Source organism: Oncorhynchus gorbuscha, linkage group LG06 (genome assembly GCF_021184085.1).
Source record: "Oncorhynchus gorbuscha isolate QuinsamMale2020 ecotype Even-year linkage group LG06, OgorEven_v1.0, whole genome shotgun sequence".
NCBI classification, from domain to species: domain Eukaryota; kingdom Metazoa; phylum Chordata; class Actinopteri; order Salmoniformes; family Salmonidae; genus Oncorhynchus; species Oncorhynchus gorbuscha.
In genome coordinates, this window is record NC_060178.1 from 32,278,320 (window position 1) to 32,301,197 (window position 22,878).

General features: G+C 45.5%; 1 protein-coding gene across 18 annotated transcripts in view; it reads right to left on the reverse strand.

The window, feature by feature from the left end:
• The window catches only part of LOC124037843 (protein furry homolog-like), a 91,351-nt gene that overhangs the window by 35,410 nt on the left and 33,063 nt on the right, over window positions 1-22,878 (reverse strand). For all 18 annotated transcript variants that reach the window (XM_046352988.1, XM_046352982.1, XM_046352980.1 and 15 more), the window contains 10 exons: window positions 11,042-11,244; window positions 7,653-7,706; window positions 6,129-6,268; window positions 5,859-5,955; window positions 5,059-5,138; window positions 2,414-2,494; window positions 2,041-2,209; window positions 1,236-1,328; window positions 701-799; window positions 119-220 (listed from right to left, as the gene is read on the reverse strand). In XM_046352988.1, the coding sequence (XP_046208944.1) occupies window positions 119-220; window positions 701-799; window positions 1,236-1,328; window positions 2,041-2,209; window positions 2,414-2,494; window positions 5,059-5,138; window positions 5,859-5,955; window positions 6,129-6,268; window positions 7,653-7,706; window positions 11,042-11,161 (1,035 nt within the window). In that variant the 5' untranslated portion in view covers window positions 11,162-11,244. The remainder of the gene's footprint in view (window positions 1-118; window positions 221-700; window positions 800-1,235; window positions 1,329-2,040; window positions 2,210-2,413; window positions 2,495-5,058; window positions 5,139-5,858; window positions 5,956-6,128; window positions 6,269-7,652; window positions 7,707-11,041; window positions 11,245-22,878) is intronic.

Here is a 22,878-nt window from a genome sequence, read left to right on the forward strand (position 1 = left end):
AAACAGAAAGCGTCCTATACAAATGTGAAATCGGCATGGACGTTTGCATTTCTTTTCAGAGTCCTTTATAGGCCAGTAACTCTGTCAGGTACATGCTTGAGCTGATTGTGTCGTTTACCTTCAGGTGCGAGAGGCAGTTTGTGAGGAAGATGTGCCAGTTATTGAGGAAGAACTGCTTCTGACTGACACACAGCAGGCACGTCACCAGAGGATACAGAGCCTGAAAGAGAGGGAGGGAATAGGGAAAGTAGAGGGGGGAGTAGAGGGGGGAATGGGGAAAGTAGAGGGGAGGGAATGGGGAAAGTAGAGGGGGAATGGGGAAAGTAGAGGGAGGGGGAATGGGGAAATAGAGGGGGGAATGGGGAAAGTAGAGGGGGAGGGGGAAAGTAGAGGGGGAGGGGAATGGGGAAAATAGGGGGGGAATGGGGAAAATAGAGGGGGGGGGGAAATGGGGAAAGTAAGGAGGGGGAAATGGGGAAAGTAAGGGGGGGAAATGGGGAAAGTAGAGGGGGGAAATGGGGAAAGTAGAGGGGGAAATGGGGAAAGTAGAGGGGGAAATGGGGAAAGTAGAGGGGGAAATGGGGAAAGTAGAGGGGGGAAATGGGGAAAGAGAGGGAGACAAAAGTTAAGTTGACGTAATAAAAAAAGAGAGGGGGGAAAGAGACGGGAGAGAGGAGTGGGAGGGAAGAGTTGACGTTACCAAAGAGTGCTTCTTCCTGGAGCTAAGGTCAAAGGTTGTCTGGTAGAGCATCTCCACAAAGTTCTTGAGGCACGGCACGTTGACTTCATTCTTCACCGCCTGCAGAGAGGGAGGAAGGGGTCACCACAGCTCATTCAATTAATACGTTGCCTTACCTCCCTTATCCTACCTAATTTGCACACAGTGTATAGACTTTTTCTATTGTATTATTGACTGAATGTTTGTTTACTCCATGTGTAACTCTGTGCGGTTGTTTGTGTCGCCATGCTTTGCTTTATCTTGGCCAGGTCGCAGTTGCAAATGAGAACTTGTTCTCAACTGGCCTACCTGGTTAAATAAAAGGTGATTTTTAAATTTAATTCTGCACTACTTTTCACCAGGGCCCACACTTAGGGAATAGTGTGCAATTTCAGATGCAGCCAATGACATTACAGCCAATCTAATGTGCTTTCTATGGTAACTAACACAGTGGAATCTATCTGTGGAATGTGGGGTTTTCCCATGTTTTGTATTATGTTGTCTGGTTGGTACTCACAGCAGCAACAGGGATGAGGATCTCAACAAAGAGGCCAGCCAATGCATGCTTTATGTCCTTATCCTTCACCTCCAGGAAATACTGGGCACACTCCTGAGGAACATACAGAGCCATACCAACATGGATGAGGACAAACAGTGTGACAGATCCACAAACCCATTAGACACATAAAACCAAGACATTGCAACGGATTCTCGCATATGGGCAGATTCAAAATGTATATATAAAGCCCTTACATCAGCTGATGTCACAAAGTGCTGTACAGAAACCCAGCCTAAAACCCCCAACATATTCCATTAACACGCTGGGAAGAAAAAAAAAAACATGGCTTGTTTCGAGAGGAGCATACTGAGCAAGATTTTTGCTGCCGTATTGAGCTTAACGACAAGGCATTGCTCCGTTCAGTGCTCTTGGCTGGGCCTACAACGCACACACTCCTCTTGGCACAATGATCCGCTATCTGATCGTTACTCTGGCTTTATGAGGCTCTGCTACCGAGAGCTGCTGAGTCTCAAAAAAAGGGCTGCAGTAAAACCTCTAATGGGTGTACAGTGGTTCCGCTGAGAGCCATCAGTCGAGCATACGGAGCCACTCGGACACAATCAGACATATAGTACCGTACAGTCTGGGCATCCAGTAGATTAGATATACGCCTGTTGCTTGGACACATCAGGGTTAAATTCACCAAAAACGGAAGTTTTGAAACCAGGAAGGAATGCCTGAACTTGTCCAATGAGGAACGCTTCTTTTCTTGGTACGGTTTGCTACGGTGTGCTCTAAATGAACCTGACCCAGGATAACTGACCTGCATGAACTGGAAGGAGGCCTCGAAGTCCTCCACGGGGTACATCTTGACCCTGAAGAACTTCATGCCCATGATGAGGCTGATGATGCTCTGGACCACGTAGGGGCTCTGCTCCTTCTGCCTCAGCTCCTTCAGCTCCGTGATGAACTTCTTACGCACCGCCTGGAACCTGGAGCGACCAACGCACATTACACCGATGTAGCGTCTGACTCAGCCTCTGATTCAACGGACTGAGTCTTTCATAAGGAGTTGGCGCATTTTTAACATATAGTTTAGAAGTGGCATGTGACTCAAACAGGAGTGACCTGTTCAGTTATTTCGACGGTGTTGAGAGGACTTGAACATGGAAAAACACCAAGGAGAAAACGCTTACTTTGACTGTGTGAGAACTCCGATGACCTCCGCATACAGGTCTGCTATGATGTGCACATTGCCAGTGTTGGGGCCGGAGTACCTGTCAATCAGAAGACATCTTTGACCCACCCACACAAAAAGAAGTAGCTCTCGTAATATTTTAGCATGGGTGTACGAAGACACTGAACCATAAACAGACCTGTGAGAAGCAGCTGAACAAACAAAACTATTAAAGGAAATATCATCCCAACAGTCATCTCTGTAAAAACCAGAGGCATGTGGCTGTATAATGTAGGGTTGAAACAGTTGAGTGACGGTTTACTCAACTTGTCTAACAAGTGGCGATTGTGTTTTCTGTAAGTGACAATGATGTGGACAGGCCATAAAGTCACACACATGGGTTATAAAAACAGTCTATTCAAACAGTAATGAGTAATGAGTCACTGCGCTGCAGAGCCAAAACCACTCAGGAATATTATCTGTGTTGGACTTAGAGTACTGTACTGTATATAGCCCTCACAACTCAACTGTGGACATCAAAGCCAGTTCCATTGCGTTTTTTCATTGTTCCCCTCAAAGCAGGGACTGATTTAGACCTGGGAAACAGGTGGGTGCAATTAATTATCAGGTAGAACAGAAAACCAGCAGGCTCCACCAACTTTTCAAATACTCAAGGTAGTCGAATTTAGTCTATATAGTTACAACTAAAAGGCAGTGTAGGGCTGAAACAGCCTCTCCCTCAAAGTCATTAAGACCAAATCAGTAGGAACTTAATATGGTCATACACTCGCACAGTGAAGGTGCGGCAGCACCTTCTCCCTCAGGAGGTTGAAAAGGTTTGGCATGGGCCCTCAAATCCTCAAAATGGGACAGCCCATTAACACCACTGGAGCAGAGCTCCCTGCCATCCAGGACCTCTACATCAGAGGTTTTGAAAGGAAGGCCAAGAAAACCGTTCAAGACTCCAACTACTCAAGCCATAGACTGTTCTCTGCTTCTGCACAGCGAGTGCCATCGGTGCATGAAGTCTGACACCAACAGGCTCCTGAACAGCTTCAATCCCATAGCCATAAGACTGCTCTAACAGAATATCGGAGTTGACCTTCGTAATTTATTCTTATTTTTGCACTGTCTCCATGCACACTCACAGGGTCTTACATAGTACGCACACCGATACTCCTCACATACAAAATGCCCACTCCACAATTTGCGAAGACACACACACACACACACACACACACACACACACACACACACACACACACACACACACACACACACACACACACACACACACACACACACACACACACACACACACACACACACACACACACACACACACACACACACACACACACACACACACACACACACACACACACACTATATAAGCTGCTGCTATCATTTATCATACATCCTGATGCCTAGTCACCTTACCCCTATACATATCCACCTCCATCAATCCGGTATCCCTGCACATTGTAAATATTGCACTGGAACTGACTCTGCATACACATATATAGTAGTATGCTGTATATAGTATGGTTTGTGTTATTTCTATATCGTGTGTTTTTGTTCTACCTTGTTACTTTTAGTATTACATTGTTATTGATTACTGCATTTGTAGGATTAGCGCTTACAGGAAAGGCATATCATTGTACTTGTGCATGTGACATTAAAATGTGGAACTTCCTTGTGTACAGTAGTTACAAAAACTTTAATTGCCGCGCAATTAAAATGCTACTACGAAAGTATTATATAACACGCTCATAAAAATGTTGCGCCAAAAGTAATTACAGTTTTATTACACAGGCACAAGAACAGTTTAATGTTAAACGTTTAGGAGAATGCTCACAGTAATAAAATATATTTCTATTAAGTGTCGGAAGGAACCTAAACATCCCAAAACGGCCTTGTTGAATCAACTACAGCAGAGTTCGGTGGGAAATCACATTACTCTGTATTCCGAGTAAACTATCCCTTTAAAGATGGTATTGTGTGTGTGCTTGAAACAACACTTACCCTCGGCTCGACAAAGAGGTTCAACTTGCTGTCTGCAAATGGCTTTGAATTACTCTACAGTATTTTCAGGTATCATCAAATGAATTTAACCTTTTCAGTGGCATGTTGAAAGAGCCATGCAATAGTTGAGCGTCACAACTTATTTATTCTTCCCTCCACAAAATATAATTGGCTTGACGTGATAACGTAAACCTGGGGCAATGGACATTCGGGAGAATGGAGATCTCTTGAATTGTCCGATATACTTTGATCTACAGAATACTAAAATAAAAAATAAAAAAAATTCTAAAATATGTGTAGATCAAAGTCCGGTATACTGGAATAGTACAGGAGATTGTGTTTGCACAAATCATTCCATTTCTATCCTCAACATACAGTTCCAGATACAGCCCTGCCATTAGCTGAAGGCAGCCAATCCAATAGTTTCTAAAAAGAAATATATATATTTTTTAACCAACCACTTCCTGAGATCAGTATTCAAATATTTAAAAGTACTTGCTTTCTCAGATCTGTATTCAAATAGCTGTAGTCACTTCCTAAGTAACTATTTGTTCCCCTGAATTGATCACAAAGGATAGTTCAAACTAGAGTCATCCCAAGTCTGGTGTGTGTGTGTGTGTGTGTGTCGTTTACACTTACCCCTCTTTGTGTTTAAAGTGCTTGAATGCCAGGTTCAGAACTTCATGTACTAAAGCGTCTGGCACAGGATGAAGAGGAATCTGTGACGCAAACATTAAATCACCAGTCATAATAGGCACATTGATACTTCATGCTGTCTCCCTCTCTCTTTGCTAACATTCATTCTCCTCCCTGTTGTAGCCAAGGACAACCAGGCTCTATGCTCAGTGGGGGCTGGTTGATGGTCTAAGCGTGTGGTTTGGATTAGTCTGCTGTCGGTCTAGATGGTGTAGTTTAGGATGACAAGCTCGGTATGCTGACATTGCATTGACCACACTAAGGGAGAGGACTCATTTTTATACCCCCTTTTTGTCTCCCCAATTTCGTGATCTACAATAGCGATCTTGTCTCATCATGGCAACTCCCCAACGGGCCCTTCAAAACATGACGCGCCAAAATCGCGATTCCTAACGCCCGCCCAACCCGGAAACCAGCGCACCAATGTGTCGGAGGATTAACCGCTCAACGGACAACTGAAGTCAGCTTGCAGGTGCCCGGCACAAGGAGTCGTTAGAGCGATGAGCCAAGTAAAGCCCCCCCGGCCAAACCCTCCCCTAACCCGGACGACGCAGGCCAATTTTGCACCGCCCAATGGGAATTCCCGGTCACGGCCGGTTGGGACACAGCCTGGGATCGAACACAGGTCTAATGACGCATCAAGCGCTGCGATGCAGTGCCTTAGACCGCTGCGCCACTCGGGACACTGGGAGAGGACTGACAGCACAGACAAACAAACAGAAGTACAGTTAAACAGGACTTACCTGTTTTAAAACTTCTACTGAAACTAAACAGAAAATGAAATCTATGGCTAAATCCCTCCGCTCCAATAGGTAGTCTTTATCCCGATGCTGTTCATCCCTATGGGGAGGGAGGGTGATAAATCGAGAGGGAGAGAGAGAGAGCGAGAGGGAGAGGGTTATGACGGACTGAATAACACTAAACACGCTTACCAGAAACAGGTTGATTGTTCAGGAGCAGGAAGTGAGGGGAGGACAGGAGAGAGGGATGAGCAGATAACAGGAGTATCGTACCCTTTGGACTTGGTGCTGGAGCGAGGCCTGTACTCATATGACTCATCCTCGGTGCCACTCTGCCGCCGGTACCAGTCAAACAGTGTGCGCAGCAGGGAGGGCAAACAGTGTTCCGCTATGGAGCTCATAGAGCTTATTAACTGTGAGAAGAGCACGCAGACGCTTCACGATAGAGTCGACACACGTTATTATAGCTTACCAGATGGGAATGTACAACAAAAAAAGTAAAATACATAAATACAAACATCTTCACGGGAACAGACAGCTTCATCGCCAATATTACACACATCATTACACACAGACAGAGGCGCTATATTTTATGTAGACAGCCCATTCTACCACCACAGAGAAAAGGCTCCACTGTAAGTTGAGATGAGGAGAAAGGAGGATGCAGGGAAAGGGATACAGGAGAGTGGGGGGGGTCTAGAAAGAGAGAAGTGGAGAGGGATTGCGGGGAGATGACGTAATTACTGGGTGACATACAGTAGAGAACAGGATGTATCGACTGGGATTGTGAGTGCGGTGTTCGCTGACGTGTCGAGCACAGCGAGGCCCTATCCTATTGAGCGGCTAGCTGGCGCTGCAGCCGCCACAGCACAGGGCTCTGCAGTGGCCCGACAGCGAGTACGTCAGGGCCGACCAACAAACAGGCTCTGGCTGAAATACCTCCTCAGCACTTTGATCATCAGATCAAATATGTTAAACGAACAGAGGGTGAATTGCAACCTCATACCATGGATATTTTATCAACATCATGGTAGAAAAACATGGTAGGGGTATAGAGCCATAATGCTCGCAATAAATGTACGTGGTTTACGGTACATTATCCTCAGTTGTTCTTCTATAACATGCACCAGAGCAATCATAGTCCAATGTATGTCAAGTGTGTAGTGTTCACAGTCAGGCAATATGCAGCTGGGCCGAGTAATCGTACATTTCCGCACAATGAATGGCGCGTGCCTGAATTAAGTGCATGTCAGTGTATGCTGTGAGGGGCAGTGTGCTGAGGGTGCTGGATGATGGATGCTGGGAGGGAGAGTTATGCAACTGCTCTCTGAGGCCTCCAGGCGCCAGGCGGACACACTCCAGCGCCCGACACTGATTTACTGCGGAGGATGACACAGCGATTCTGTGCCCACTCTCCTCCCCTTCCCTGTATGCCCCCTCTCCCTCACCCAGTCACAATGGAGGCAGCTGGATCTATAGCGCCATATCCTCATTGACTTTGTGTTGTGCTGAACAAAGCACTCCGCAGCAGCTCCATTGTTCAGAGTTCTGCAGGAACCAGTTGGAGATGAGGGATGCATGGGGCACTGAGTGGGGATTGATTGGGTGGAGCTGGAGAATTCAACTACTGTATGGATGGGAAGGTGGGGGAGGGATAGACTATGTAACAATGCATGTGCACACACACACACACACACACACACACACACACACACACACACACACACACACACACACACACACACACACACACACACACACACACACACACACACACACACACACACTAGAACTCACCTGATCAAATTGCGCATCTTCCCCTCTTTGTAGGGATCGCGACAACAGTTTCTCCTGAGGGAGAGAAAGACAGAAACAGGGCTGTCAGTCAAGTTCGCAAAGGACAAATATGGATTCCTAACATAATAGGACCCCTATGTCACTGATACCAGCAGACCCCTGGATGTGGGGCCAGGTGAAACAGGAGATGAAACAATGCGCGCTGACACGGTCGCCAGGTGTACGGTGTTTCCTCCGACACATTGGTGCGGCTGGCTTCCGGGTTAAGCTGGCGTTGTGTCAAGAAGCGGGCATTGTGTCAAGAAGCAGTGCGGCTTGGCTGGGTCGTGTTTCGGGGGACGCGCGGCTCTCGACCGTCGCCTCTCCCGAGTCCATACGGGACTTGCAACGATGGGACAATTGGAACCAACGAAATTGGGGAGAAAAAAAATATATACAGTGGGGCAAAAACGTATTTAGTCAGCCACCAATTGTGCAAGTTCTCTCACTTAAAAAGATGAGGCCTGTAATTTTCATTATAGGTACACTTCAACTATGAGAGACAAAATCAGAATTGTTTTTCTCTCCAGAAAATCATATTGTAGGATTTTTTATGAATTTATTTGCAAATTATGGTGGAAAATAAGTATTTGGTCAATAACAAAAGTTTCTCAATACTTTGTTATACACCTTTTGTTGGCAATGACAGAGGTCAAACGTTTTCTGTAAGTCTTCACAAGGTTTTCACACACTGTTGCTTTTATTTTGGCCCATTCCTCCATGCAGATCTCCTCGAGAGCAGTGATGTTTTGGGGCTGTTGCTGTGCAACACGGACTTTCAACTCCCTCCAAAGATTTTCTATGGGGTTGAGATCTGGAGACTGGCTAGGCCACTCCAGGACCTGAAGGCCACTCCTTCATTGCCCGGGCAGTGTGTTTGGGATCATTGTCATGCTGAAAGACCCAGCCACGTTTCATCTTCAATGCCCTTGCTGATGGAAGGAGGTTTTCACTCAAAATCTCACAATACATGGCCCCATTCATTCTTTCCTTTTCACGGATCAGTCGTTCTGGTCCCTTTGCAGAAAAACAGCCCCAAAGCATGATGTTTCCACCCCCATGCTTCACAGTAGGTATGGTGTTCTTTGGATGCAACTCTGCATTCTTTGTCCTCCAAACACGACAAGTTGAGTTTTTACCAAGAAGTTATATTTTGGTTTCATCTGACCATATGACATTCTCCCAATCTTCTGGATCATCCAAATGCTCTCTAGCAAACTTCAGACGGGCCTGGACATGTACTGGCTTAAGCAGGGGGACACGTCTGGCACTGCAGGACTTGAGTCCCTGGTGGCGTAGTATGTTACTGATGGTAGGCTTTGTTACTTTGGTCCCAGCTCTCTGCAGGTCATTCACTAGGTCCCCCCGTGTGGTTCTGGGATTTTTGCTCACCGTTCTTGTGATAATTTTGACCCCACGGGGTGAGATCTTGCGTGGAGCCCCAGATCGAGGGAGATTATCAGTGGTCTTGTATGTCTTCCATTTCCTAATAATTGCTCCCACAGTTGATTTCTTCAAACCAAGCTGCTTACCTATTGCAGATTCAGTCTTCCCAGCCTGGTGCAGGTCTACAATTTTGTTTCTGGTGTCCTTTGACAGCTTTTTGGTCTTGGCCATAGTGGAGTTTGGAGTGTGACTGTTTGAGGTTGTGGACAGGTGTCTTTTATACTGATAACAAGTTCAAACAGGTGCCATTAATACAGGTAACGAGTGGAGGACAGAGGAGCCTCTTAAAGAATAAGTTACATAAATCTTGCTTGTTTGAAGGTGACCAAATACATATTTTCCACCATAATTTGCAAATAAATTCATAAAAAATCCTACAATGTGATTTTCTGGATTTTTTCCCCTCATTTTGTGTGTCATAGTTGAAGTGTAACTATGATGAAAATTACAGGCCTCTCATCTTTTTAAGTGGCAGAACTTGCACAATTGGTGGCTGACTAAATACCTTTTTTGCCCCACTGTACACGCACAGTCTGTGTGTATATAGAGTATAGCAATTGACAGTGAACGAGCTCTGCCATCAGCCTGGGGTCATTACCAGCCTAGCAGCCCCTGAGTAGACAGTCAGGAGTCTATTTACCATCTGACCACTGGACAAACACACCAGCCAGGGACAAGGGGGAGAGAGAATGAAGGGGTGAGAGAGAAAGAAGGGGTGAGAGAGAAAGAAGGGGTGAGAGAGAAAGAAGGGGTGAGAGAGAAAGAAGGGGTGAGAGAGAGGGGATGGCAGCAGAACGAGGGAAGCACTCGGGTAAATGAATAGAGAGATGAAAAGAGCTAAATGGAGAGAACAGTCGAGTGTCCAACACACACACACACACACCTACCAGTCCCTAGCTAAGGCATGGGATTACGCCTCCCACGGAGTCTCGATATCCGGGTAGAAAAAGCTCTAGATTCCTAGAAAAATGTTATTGCTCCAATTCTGGGAAAGCACATTGGAATGTGCCTCATTTCTCACACTCTAGACGTTCACACACACAGAGGAAGAAATCACACACATAAACCCCTCCAAGTTTAAGGATGTGTCTGTTTACAGACTGAACATTAAGCAGTCACTAGAAAAATGACATTTAACCTCTTTGGCCTTTAGCCAAGTACTGCTCTGTAGCAGGAACTAAGGACACGGCCTGATTAACGGCTAGTGAGAATAGCCTTAAACGTTTTGCTTAATTCCAAATAAACAGTTAGTTCCCCTATTTGTAGTGGCTAGCCTATGTAGATCTGAAAGGTAAAAGCACATTGCAATATCGGTCAGAATATTGCGTCAATGGGCCTCCCGAGTGGAGCAGCGGTCTAAAGCACTGCATTACTTGAGGAGTCACTGCAGACCCGGGTTCGATCCCAGGCTCTCACAGCCACTGTGACCGGGAGACCCATGAGGCGGTGCACCATTGGCCCAGCATCATCCGGGTTAGGGGAGGGTTTGGCCTGCCGGGATTTCCTTGTCCCATCGTGCTCTAGCGACTCGTGGCGGGCTTGGCACCTGCAAGCTGACTTCAGTCGCTAGCTGGACGATGTTTCCTCTGACACATTGGTGCGGCTGGCTTCCAGGTTAAGCGAGCAGTGTCAAGAAGCAGTGCAGCTTGGCAAGGTTGTGTTTCGGAGGATGCATGGCTCTTGACCGTTGCCTCTGCCGTGTCCGTAAGGGAGTTGCAGCGATGGGACAAGACTAACTAAAATTGGATATCACGAAATTGGGGACAAAAGGGGTCTAATAAATGAATACATTTTTTTTATTGCTTCACCTATCCAATTCTTTCAGACAAGTGCCTAGGATTCAGGGCTAGGGGTTGATTTGAAATGTGACCTTACTTCATGGCTCTAGGATCACAGCAACTCACCAGCGGTTCAGCCATCACCACCTCAATCTTCTTCTCAGCCAGCACAGCAAACTCAGCCAACAGGCTCTTGATGACAAACTCCCCGGGCTTGAGCTCGGGGTCGATGGTGATGCTCGACATGGCGGCGGCGGTTCGCTTCTCCCACGACAGGGGGGCCACGGAGGGGGCGCGGCGTCTACTCACACTGCTGACTGGTGCCGAGGCTGCAGGGAGAGAGGGGACAGGTCAGAGACACTGCGTAGAGAGAGCAGGCAGTGATTCTGAACACCATCACATGACTGGAGGTCAGGAGTCAGCTATAATCCAAACCGAGAGAGTGAGAGAGAGCAGTGGAGAGATGAAAGAGAGAAGGAACCTCAATAATCAACCTATACACACAGAGGAGCTATGCTAGTATACCAGTGGGTGCTCAGTGGAAGACAACAACAAAAAAATCTACACATTTGATTAGCCTATAACCTATTGGTTGCTTGATTTCACTAGAAAAGTTTACTATCACCCAACTAACTGCAGGCTATGAGGACAGCACACATTCAATGTTGGGTAAAAGGGATGTAGCATTGGTCTCTGGCCTCACTGGACTACACCGAATCAAACCCAAATGAGTTGACCAACTAAGAGCAACAATATACACGGAGTGTACAAAACATGAATAAGGCCTTCCTAATATTGAGTTGCGCCCCCTTTGCACTCAGAACAGCCTCAATTTGTCAGGACATGGACTCTACAAGGTGTCGAAAGCCTTCCACAGGGATGCTGGCCCATGTTGACTCCAATACTTCCCACAGTTGTGTCAAGTTAGCTGGATGTTCTTTGGGTGGTGAACCATTTTTGATACACACAGGAAACTGTTGGAGGTGAAACACATCAGGGTTGCAGTTCTTGACACAAACCAGAGCGCCTGGCACCTGCTACCATACCCTGTTCAGGGGCACTTAAATATTTTGTCTTGCCCATTCACCCTCTGAATGGCACACATACACAATCCATGTCTCAATTGTCTCAAGGCTTAAAAATCCTTCTTTAACCTGTCTCCTTCCCTTCATCTACACTGATTGAAGTGGATTTAACAAGTGACATCAACAAGAGATCATAGCTTTCACCTGGTCAGGTCTCTTGTTCTTAATGTTTAGTATACTCCGTGTTAGCGCATGAGAAGTTAAAACAGATGCAGATTCACCCTCCCTGCCCCATTGCACAAACACAGTTATGTAAATAGGAATATCAAAGAACCCAGCAGATTAGAGTGAAAAACTTCACACAAACTGTGCACAGAAGCATTCAATATTTAGACAAGCTTCCTGTAACACGTTCCTAGAGGGGTCAGGATGGAAACTAAACTCACAGAGAGGAGTGTGTGTGAATGTGCCCCCTTATGTGAGGGCTGGTCGGTACCAGGGTTTCCTTTAAATCAACAAAGTGAAAGGCCGATAAACCTGCCGGACAAAAATGACATGGAACCACAAAAAAAAATCCCCTTGCAAAATAATGCTTTTTATTCATTCATGGAAATACCAGTCGAAGTAAATACATTTGACAGTCATACTTATCGGTCTATAGGTAAAATGTGCATCATTTAGTGGAATACATTTTTCTTGCCTGTGTATTTTTGTTAGTTGTTGGATAAATAAGATACACAATGACTATTAGACACACAGCATCCAGCTGGATTTCTCCTGCAGCTCCTCGGATGGTTGCCACTGGAGGGAAAAAAATGTATCTGCTTTTATAAACCCTGTCATTGCGCAACAATGCTAAATGCAATGTTAAAATTAGTTTTGTTTCTCAACTGGAATTTGAAGTGCGCCTCCCATTCACCATTCAATTGCAGGCAACAGGCTATCAAGCGAGTCACCAACCACTTTACAATGTGAGCTGGAGGCAGTATGCATTTAAGAAATGCTTCATTCGTTTGAAACCTAAAACGTTTTATTTCATATTACGAGGCATGTCGTACCTTGCTACAAAGTAGCCTATAGGCACAATCTGACCATGGAAATGTAGAGGCAATGATTTTATCATTCAAATTTTATTGATCATATAGATCTATTTAGCAGATGTCATTGCGGGTGTAGTGAAACGCTTGTATAAAGACTTCATAGGAGTGAGTTTCGAGTTAGGGAATGGTTTACAATTTATCCTACCATTTGTACTGTCCTGCGTGCCAGTTATGATTTCCATATGCTCATTTATCATAACGATATGAATTAAAATGATTAAAAAGAGTCAACTAATGCGAGAATACCAAACCCTTTGACATAATGATATGCCGTGATTCATTGGCGGCTAAAGAAATGAGCACATGGAACTCAAGCCTATAGGCCAATGCAGCAGTAGGCCTATAATTGCCATTGATCTTTCACACACACACTGAGGACTGGTGATTATTTAGGGGGAGATTATTGTAAAATAGTTTAATGTGAGGAACTACAGTTAATATATTATAATTTGTAAAGATGTACTATAATTTGTAATGGATGTAAAAAACAACACTTTCCTACATTTCTATGCAGCAGGCCAGAGAAACCAGATTTTCTTATAGTCTTTTCTTTGAAGTGCTCAATGTTAGCAATCAACAAATAGACAAATCTCTTAAATGATGGTTATGAAATAAACCAAAACTTGTTTCACAAGTGTAGCAGGTTGTGGACTACGCAAACAATGTTTCCACTCCAAGAATGAGAACGGTAAAAATGACAAATTAATACATGAATTAACAGAAATGTATGTAACCAAATGGCAGGGATTAACAGTACATTTAATACTGGTGTCGTATGTAAATGGTGAATAAAAATAAATTAATCAAAAGAGCAAAACATTCGCACAATGAAACAATGAATGTGCAAGAATTGGCAGGAGACAGCTCAGCCAATCTAGAGATTAACTTGTCTATATCTTCGCCACACACCCCTGCCCTTCTTGTCTCAACATTTTTAATTATACAAAAAGCCACATTATCTTCACACATATTTTAGACGCATTTCACTGACAGACGCAACTCAATAATCAGCTAGGCCTTTTGCCAAGGGCGCTGCCCAAATAGGCATAGGCCTACGAGCCTGTGATTTGAAACAAACCAAATACTTCTTCTGGAAATTTTCCGTGGGAAGTTAAGCCCTGGAATTTGGGAAATTTTGCTTAAATTAATCAAAAAAAGTTAGCTTATAACAGTGAAACTTCTTTTGTGGGATACACATAAGGCAGTTCTAGGTCATGTGGCATATTTTGGTTAAACTATCCCCAATTCAAATGGAAGTGCAACCCTCAGCATGTGCAGTGCACTCCTCCATCACATGTACAGCTGATTCTCAAGATCTTGCACCCTAATGAGATGCTATTGAGCCCACACTACTACACTGTCTGAGTCAAGGACTAAACGCTTTCTGGTAAGTTTGATTACAATACTGGTTTGATTACTAACTACTAAATAGTAGCCTACAGCAAAGTGTGTTTAAATCATTTCTATCTTGTTAATTTCTGCTAGTTAGGGTTTGCTAACATGTTGGTTTTAGCTTGCTTAAGCCTGCTAACTGAGGAGTGTTAATGAACCTGTTTCCATACATGTTTCATTTTAAAACATCTTACAAAATCAGTTGTTTAATCTAACTGCTTAACTATTTAGCTGTACATGGAATTGTATTCTGTTTTATTTATTTTTTTACCATTTTTTTTCTACTCTTTACAGGAAAATGCCACGGGCCCTATCTGATGTGTGGAGACATTTCACTGCAGCTAATGTAGAAGGAAAAGCTGTGTACAGTTACGAATACTGTGCCAAATCATATGTGAAGAATGCAACAAAGATGCAGAATCATCTGGCCAAGTTTATAAAGTTCCCTCAGCGCTCACAACAAGCAACCGTTGACAAAAGTCCCTCTACTTCTATTCGAGGTGAAAATGACAGCAACAGCTAATGGTCCTCCTGGAATCAGAAGTTTTTTTTTTTAATCAATGGAGGAAAATAGTCAGAGAAATGCTGATGAAAATAGTCAGAGAAATGCTGATGAATGTCTTGCTTGAGCTGGTTCACCTATGTTGCTCACAGGCAATATGTATTGGAAGAGATTGCTGAATGTTCTTCGCCCAGCATACACCCCTCCAACCAGACATGCTTTATCTACTCATTTGCTGGATGCAGAGTTCAGAGTTCAAGTGAAGGTCAAGCAAATCATAGAGAAAGCAGACTGTATTGCAATCATCATTGATGGGTGGTCGAATGTTCGTGGGAAAAGAATAATTAACAACATCATCTCCACCCCTCAACCAGTATTCTACAAGCGCACAAACACAACAGACACACCGGTCTCTACATTGCAGATGAGCTGAAGGTAGTCATCAATTACCTTGGACCACAGAAGGTATTTGCGCTGGTGACAGACAATGCTGCGCACATGAAGGCTGCTTGGTCTAAAGTGGAGGAGTCTTACCCTCACATCACACTCATTGGCTGTGCTGCTCATGCGTTCAATCTGCTCCTCAAGGACATCATGGCACTGTAAACAATGGATGAGAGCCAAGGAAATGGTTAGGTATGTGAAGGGTCATCAAGTTATAGCAGCCTGAAACCTAAGCAGGAGCCATTGCACGGATTGTGGGAGACAATGCCATCCTGTCTGCTGTTCAGACTCTGCTTGCAGATGTAAGAGAAGAAATGTGTAGTGCCCTGTCCACTTCACTGTTGCTCCAAGCAGAGGAAACTGCAGTTAAGAAATACATCAAAAAGCGTGAAGACTTCTGCCTGAAGCCCATACACGCCGCAGCGTATATGTTGGACCCCAAGTATGCTGGCAAGAGTATCCTGTCTGGTGCAGAGGTCAACAAGGCCTATGGTGTCATTACTACTGTGTCTCGCCACCTTGGCCTGGATGAGGGCAAGGTTCTTGGCAGTCTGGTGAAGTGCACTTCCAAGCAAGGGCTTTGGGATGGAGATGCATTATGGCAGTCGTGCCAACATATCTCATCAGCCACCTGGTGGAAGGGACTGTGGATCTGAGGCTCTTTCCCCTTTTGCCATCATCCTCCTCCAAATCCCACCAACATCAGGCTCCCTTGTTTAGGAACACACACACACACACACACACACACACACACACACACACACACACACACACACACACACACACACACACACACACACACACACACACACACACACACACACACACACACACACACACACACACACACACACACACACACACACTTTAAAAAATTGGTGGGCATCCACACAAATTTGAGGCTTTTTGAGCCTGACAATGAGCCATCCTCAACAAGTTTGGAAAGTGGCAGTGAAGATGAGAACTCAGAGTCTGATGTTCAAGAGGTGGACATTGAGGAGGTCCAGGGAGAAGACATGGAAGCCTGAGAGGAAGACAACCAAAGCTTTAGTTTCTAGAATATCATTTTACTGCTGCATGTTCAAAATGTTTTTGGGGAGATGCAATGGATCATTTAATATTCCATTTATTTTATTGTTCAGTGAAATCATCCCATGTGAAGAGTCAACTCATTTTACTTAATCTCAATTAGTAACTAAATTGTTTGTTTTTTATTTCTAGGATTTAATCATTTGCAACTACGCCTACTTAATAGGTAAAATGTTTATGTTTGTCTCCATATATGGTAGATACATCCAATGCAAAAAAACATCTACCGGTACATTTAAATGGTATTAATATTAATTTGCATACATTTCTGTTAATTCCCATGTAAAGTTTCCACCTCTGAATATTCCTTCAAATGTGCAACCAGAGGCTAAGTCATGCTTTCTGGTGAGGTATTTTAATTATTTAATTTATTTCTGTATACAAGAGTCATTTTATAATTTTGGAAAATGTATTTCCATTTACTTCCCAATTGGATCCACCACTATGCAATTTCTCTCCTGTTCTATTGGGTTGCATATCCATTTCTTTCATTGCCCAGAATCCAAAGGCACCATCCTAGTCATGTTAGCAACCCATCCTCGTTGCTGCATCTTCAGATCTCAGTCACATATGGAACCGCTATCAGGGGAGTTGTTTAGAATTGTGCTTTCCCACAAAATAGCATTTTTGCACGTTTGAAAATTATGTTTTATTGGCTGCTTCATTACACAAGTTGCATGTTCTGCTAAGATAAATTACCATAATATAAATGTGATCTGTGTCATTCTGAGCACTGTATGTGGACGCCCCTAATGGTTTATGTACCCAATGCATATAGGTCCAGGAAATTAAAATCGGAGTCATATTTTCCTAATGGAAACACTGGTTGGTACGTGCACACATTTTAATACTAAATATAGCCAATAGCCACCGTGTGCGTGTGTGTGTGTGTCAGTTAAGCCTTCGTTTGATCTGTGTGCTGTTCCAGCCTGTTGGTTTCTCTAGACAGGTGAAAACACATGTCTGTACTTCTACAAGGGGCAGGAACCACATTATTCAAGCACAAAATCGTCTACTGTCTGCCAAACTATACAGAACCACACACACACACATCCAGGACTACTTCTATCAAACACAGTCAACCTTTAACACACAAGGTGGTTGCATACGCACTGCCCAAGCTGAAGGGAAAGAAAGCTTTTCTGACATTTATAGTAGAGGTCGACCGATTAAAATCGGAATGGACGAATAATTAGGGCCGATTTCCAGTTTTCATAACAAATCGGAAATCGGTATTTGTGGACACCGATTTGGCCGATTTTTTACACCTTTATTTAATCTTTGTTTTACTAGGCAAGTCAGTTAAGAACACATTCTTATTTTCAATGACGGCCTAGGAAAGGTGGGTTAACTGCCTTGTTCAGGGGCAGAACGACAGATTTTTACCTTGTCAGCTCAGGGATTCAATCTTGCAACCTTACAGTTAACTAGTCCAACGCTCTAACCACGTGATTACATTGCACTCGACGAGGAGCCTGCCTGTTACGCGAATGCAGTAAGCCAAGGTAAGTTGCTAGCTACTATTAAACTTATCTTATAAAAAAACAATCAATCATAATCACTTGTTAACTACACATGGTTGATGAGATTACTAGTTTATCTAGCGTGTCCTGCGTTGCATATAATTGATGCGGTGCATATTCGTGAAAAAGGACTGCCGTTGCTCCAATGTGTACCTAACCATAAACATCAATGCCTTTCTTAAAACAGAAGTATATATTTTTAAACCTGCATATTTAGCTAAAATAAATCCAGGTTAGCAGGCAATATTAACCAGGTGAAATTATGTCACTTCTCTTGCGTTCATTGCACGTAGAGTCAGGGTATATGCAACAGCTTGGGCCACCTGGCTCATTGCAAACTAATTTGCCAGAATTTTACGTAATTATGACATAACATTGAAGGTTGTGCAATGTAACAGGAAAATTTAGACTTATGGATGCAACTCGTTAGATAAAATACGGAACCGTTCCATATTTCACTGAAAGAATAAACGTCTTGTTTTCCAGATGATAGGTCATTAATATGGTCGAATCCGGAAACTAAGGCTCGTATTTCTGTGTGTTATTATGTTATAATTAAGTCTATGATTTGATAGAGCAGTCTGACTGAGCGGTGGTAGGGACCAGCAGACTCGTAAGCATTCATTCAAACAGCACTTTTGTGTGTTTTGCCAGCAGCTCGTCACTGTGCTTCAAGCATTGCGCTGTTTATTACTTCAAGCCTATCAACTCCCGAGATTAGGCTGGTGTAACCGATGTGAAATGGCTAGCTAGTTAGCTGGGTGCACGCTAATAGCGTTTCAAATGTCACTTGCTCTGAGACTTGGAGTGGTTGTTCTCCTTGCTCTGCATGAGTAACGCTGCTTCGAATGTGGCTGTTGTCGATGTGTTCCTGGTTCGAGCCCAGATAGGAGTGAGGAGAGGGATGGAAGCTAGTACTGTTACACTGGCAATGCTATATGTTCTATATGATCATCAAATAGTCAAAGGTTAATGAAATAGAAATGGTATAGAGAGAAATAGTCCTATAATACCTACACCCTAAAATTTCTTTCCTTGGAATATTGAAGACTCATGTTAAAAGGAACCACCAGCTTTCATATGTTCTCATGTTCTGAGCAAGGAACTTAAAACGTTAGCTTTCTTACATGGCACATATTGCACTTGTACTTTCTTCTCCAACACTCTTTTGGCATTATTTAAACCAAATTGAACAGGTTTCATTATTTATTTGAGGCTAAATAGATTTTATTGATGTATTATATTAAGTTCAAATAAGTGTTCATTCAGTATTGTTGTAATTGTCAATATTACAAATAAATAAATAAATATTGGCATCTGCTTTTTTTTGGTCCTCCAATAAATCGGTATCGGCGTTGAAAAATCATAAAAATCGGTCGACCTCTAATTTATAGACACAGCAACCAACAGAGGGGCCCTGCTGCTGTACTTGGACACAGTCTGCCTGCCAGGACAGAGGGGACTCTGGGACGGATGGCCAATGGTCAGCTGACTCCCAACCTCCCTCCAAGGGAACGCCTCACTGTTTCTTCCTGATTACCATGGGAACACTGGTGTGTTGCCCAAACTTCAAAACAATAGTAAGGAGTGAACCAGCCCACAGTAAAAATTAATGCGTTTTTCAGAAGAGAAGGAAACATGTTCACACCCAGCAACTCCCCCATTCAAACCCTACTGAACAAACAGACACAGTTTAACTCATAGGTTACATGAATGGGCCCTAACAGAATATTTTGCGTTTCAGAGTTAGGTGGCTTTAGCCTATACATTAGTGTTGGGGAGCATTACAGCCCTTCCATTTTTTCAAATCATTTATTTTTATTTTTATCAGCAGCCACACAAGTTAGTCTACTGTTACTGTAATGAGCCGCAGTCACAAAAAGCCGAAGGTGGCACCCTTACTTGCAGACTTAACATAAATCGGACATTTCCGGTTGGTTCAGCAGCTGCAGCAGAATCGCAGCACAGTCATGCTGCTTTATGTAAAAGAGCTCGGGAGTCAGGGACAGTGTTTGGGTTAATGGGGGAACAAAATTGGGGAGTGTCAGCTGAGAGTAGTTCAAATGTTGTTCTGCAGCAAAGAGAGCCTTTGAAACAGTCCCACTTTGTTTACTGTGCTCCACACCAACACCCTCTTTCTCCCCTGATGACGTCACATAGCCAGCTCACTACAGGCCTGTGCTCTCAGACTCCCTTTTCTTCCTCCCCTTGCCCTTTTCCAGTCCCCACCCTCCTGCCCTTTTCCAGTGTCCCCCCTCCCTCCTCTCCTCGTTCCCTTACCTCTACCATACCCTCACCCTCACCTCATTCCCTTACCCCTTCACCTCTCTCCATCCCCATCCCCCCCTCTCTCTCCCTCTGTCCCCTCGCCCTCAGTCCCTCCCCCCTCTTCCTCTTACCCTCGCTCTCACCCTCCGTCCCTCCCCACTCTCTTCCCTCTTACCCCACCTCTCTCCTCTCCCTTCCTCCCTTCCTTGCTCCCTTCCTCTCCCTCCCTCAGTCCCCTCCCTCCCTCCCCCTGTCCCCTCGCTCTCACCCTCAGTCCCTCCCCACTTTCTCCCTCTTACCCCTCGCTCTCACCCTCCGTCCCTCCCCACTCTCTCCCTCTTACCCCACCTCTCTCCTCTCCCTTCCTCCCTTCCTTGCTCCCTTCCTCCCTTCCTCTCCGTCCCTCCCCACTCTCTCCCTCTTACCCCACCTCTCTCCCTCACCACTCCTCTCTCCCTCACTCTCCCTCACCACTCCTCTCTCCCTCACCCTCCCTCTCCTCTCCCTTCCTCCCTTCCTTGCTCCCTTCCTCCCTTCCTTGCTCCCTTCCTCTCCGTCCCTCCCCACTCTCTCCCTCTTACCCCACCTCTCTCCCTCACCACTCCTCTCTCCCTCACTCTCCCTCACCGCTCCTCTCTCCTCACCGCTCCCTCTCCTCTCCCTTCCTCCCTTCCTTGCTCCCTTCCTCCCCTCGCCCTCCGTCCCCTCGCCCTCCGTCCCCTCGCCCTCCGTCCCCTCGCCCTCCGTCCCCTCGCTCCCTCGCTCTCCGTCCCCTCGCCCCTCGCCTCCGTCCCCTCGCCCCTCGCTCTCCGTCCCCTCGCCCCCTCGCTCTCCGTCCCCTCGCTCTCCGTCCCCTCGTCCTCAGTCCCCTCGCTCTCGCTCTCCGTCCCCTCGCTCTCGTCCCCTCGCTCTCGTCCTCAGTCCCCTCGCTCTCGTCCTCAGTCCCCTCGCTCTCAGTCCCCTCGCTCTCTCTCTCCCTCCCCTCGCTCTCTCTCCCTCCCCTCCGTCCCCTCGCTCTCTCTCTCCCTCCCCTCCGTCCCCTTGCTCTAGCTCTCGTCCTCCGTCCCTCCCCTCTCTGCCCCTTACCCCACTCCCTCCCACACCCCACCTCTCTCTTTGCTCCCTCACTCCCCCTCCTTGCTCCCTTCCTCTCCCTCACGTCCTGCTCATACCCTTCTCCCCCTTCCCCTCACCACCTCTCCCTTCCCCTCCAACCCGCCCCCTCTTTCCCTCTCACCCCCTCTGCTACCCTCTTCCCCCTCCTCCTCCTCCTCCCTCTCAGACTCCTTCCCAGTCCCTCTCCCCTTCTTTCTCACCCCCCCCCCTGTCCCGGGCCGGCTGGGCTGCTGACTGCCTGGCTCACAGAAATGAGAAACCCAACATTGTTTGTACTTTTCCACTCAACAACAGAGTGAAGAAAAAATGCAAACCATCCAATTCCTTTCCCTGGCCAAGTCTCTGCCTCGCTCACTTGTGACGTGCAACACCTCCCTCCCTCCCTCTCCCAACTGACCCGATTGCACATGTTCACAAACACTCCAGAAACCTGTGAGCTGCTTCCACTTGCTGTCTGGCCTGTCATTATACTGATTTACTACAGTACCGACTCACCTAACACCCCATTTCACATTCAAATCGCTGAATGCAAACGCATAGTATGACCTTGTGATGGCAAGTCAATGACCAAGCCCGTCAGAGCGCTTCGTGATCTTTCCAAGAAGAGGACGTTCTAGAGAGAAGAGGACTCCGAATGGTAAGTATCTACAAGACTAATAATAGCGATTACTCTTGCAGATCAAGCCCTCCAGCCAGAGCTAGTCTAGTCGCTACTGTGTGGAGTGGAGATGAACCAGGCCACACATGCTCCATGCTCATCATGCAAAGCGTGCCAGAGGTCCACTGTGAGACCTGCAATTAAAAAGAGCACCCAGCGGGATTATACAAGTATTAGAGCCAGCGACTTCACCTTGTCACTTTAAAAATAGAGCCCTGCCCAAGGCCCTCACTTCCGCTCCCAGGACAACCAGGGATAATCGAACACACACTGTGTATGTGTTTGCACATACAGAAGACTGTTGTAGTACTGAAGCGCTATTCTAGAAATGTGTCTGGACACGTCCAGATTCCAATGCGTTTGGGCTGGCCTCCTTTAGGTCCAAATAATCCCATAGTCAATTCAGAGACAACACTGTATTACTCAGATCACACATACAATGTAGTAAAAGTGAAATGCATTCCCAGTGTTTAAAAGGGGACGTGGATAACCCTGGTGTAACAAGCAGACTGATAGCAGGGTCATCTGTACTAAGGCGTGATTACACACCTGTCGGTTCAGTGCCAAGCATGATGATCACAGAGTCACCTTGTTATAATGAGTGTTTAGGCTGAACACCTGTGACTGAGGACAGGCTGAACTGAGGACAGAACACATCCTGGGACATTAAATATAGGGGGAAACAGAAGGAAAGCGGGAGAGAGCGGGAGAAAAGCGTTTTGGCAGGGTGGCATAGTGACAGTTGCTGAAACTAAGCCTTACTCGTCATTGTTCTAAGTGAGAGGCACAATGGAGAGTTGGCAGCCAACACAGAGGGGGGACAGAGGGGTGAAGGGGCATACATTA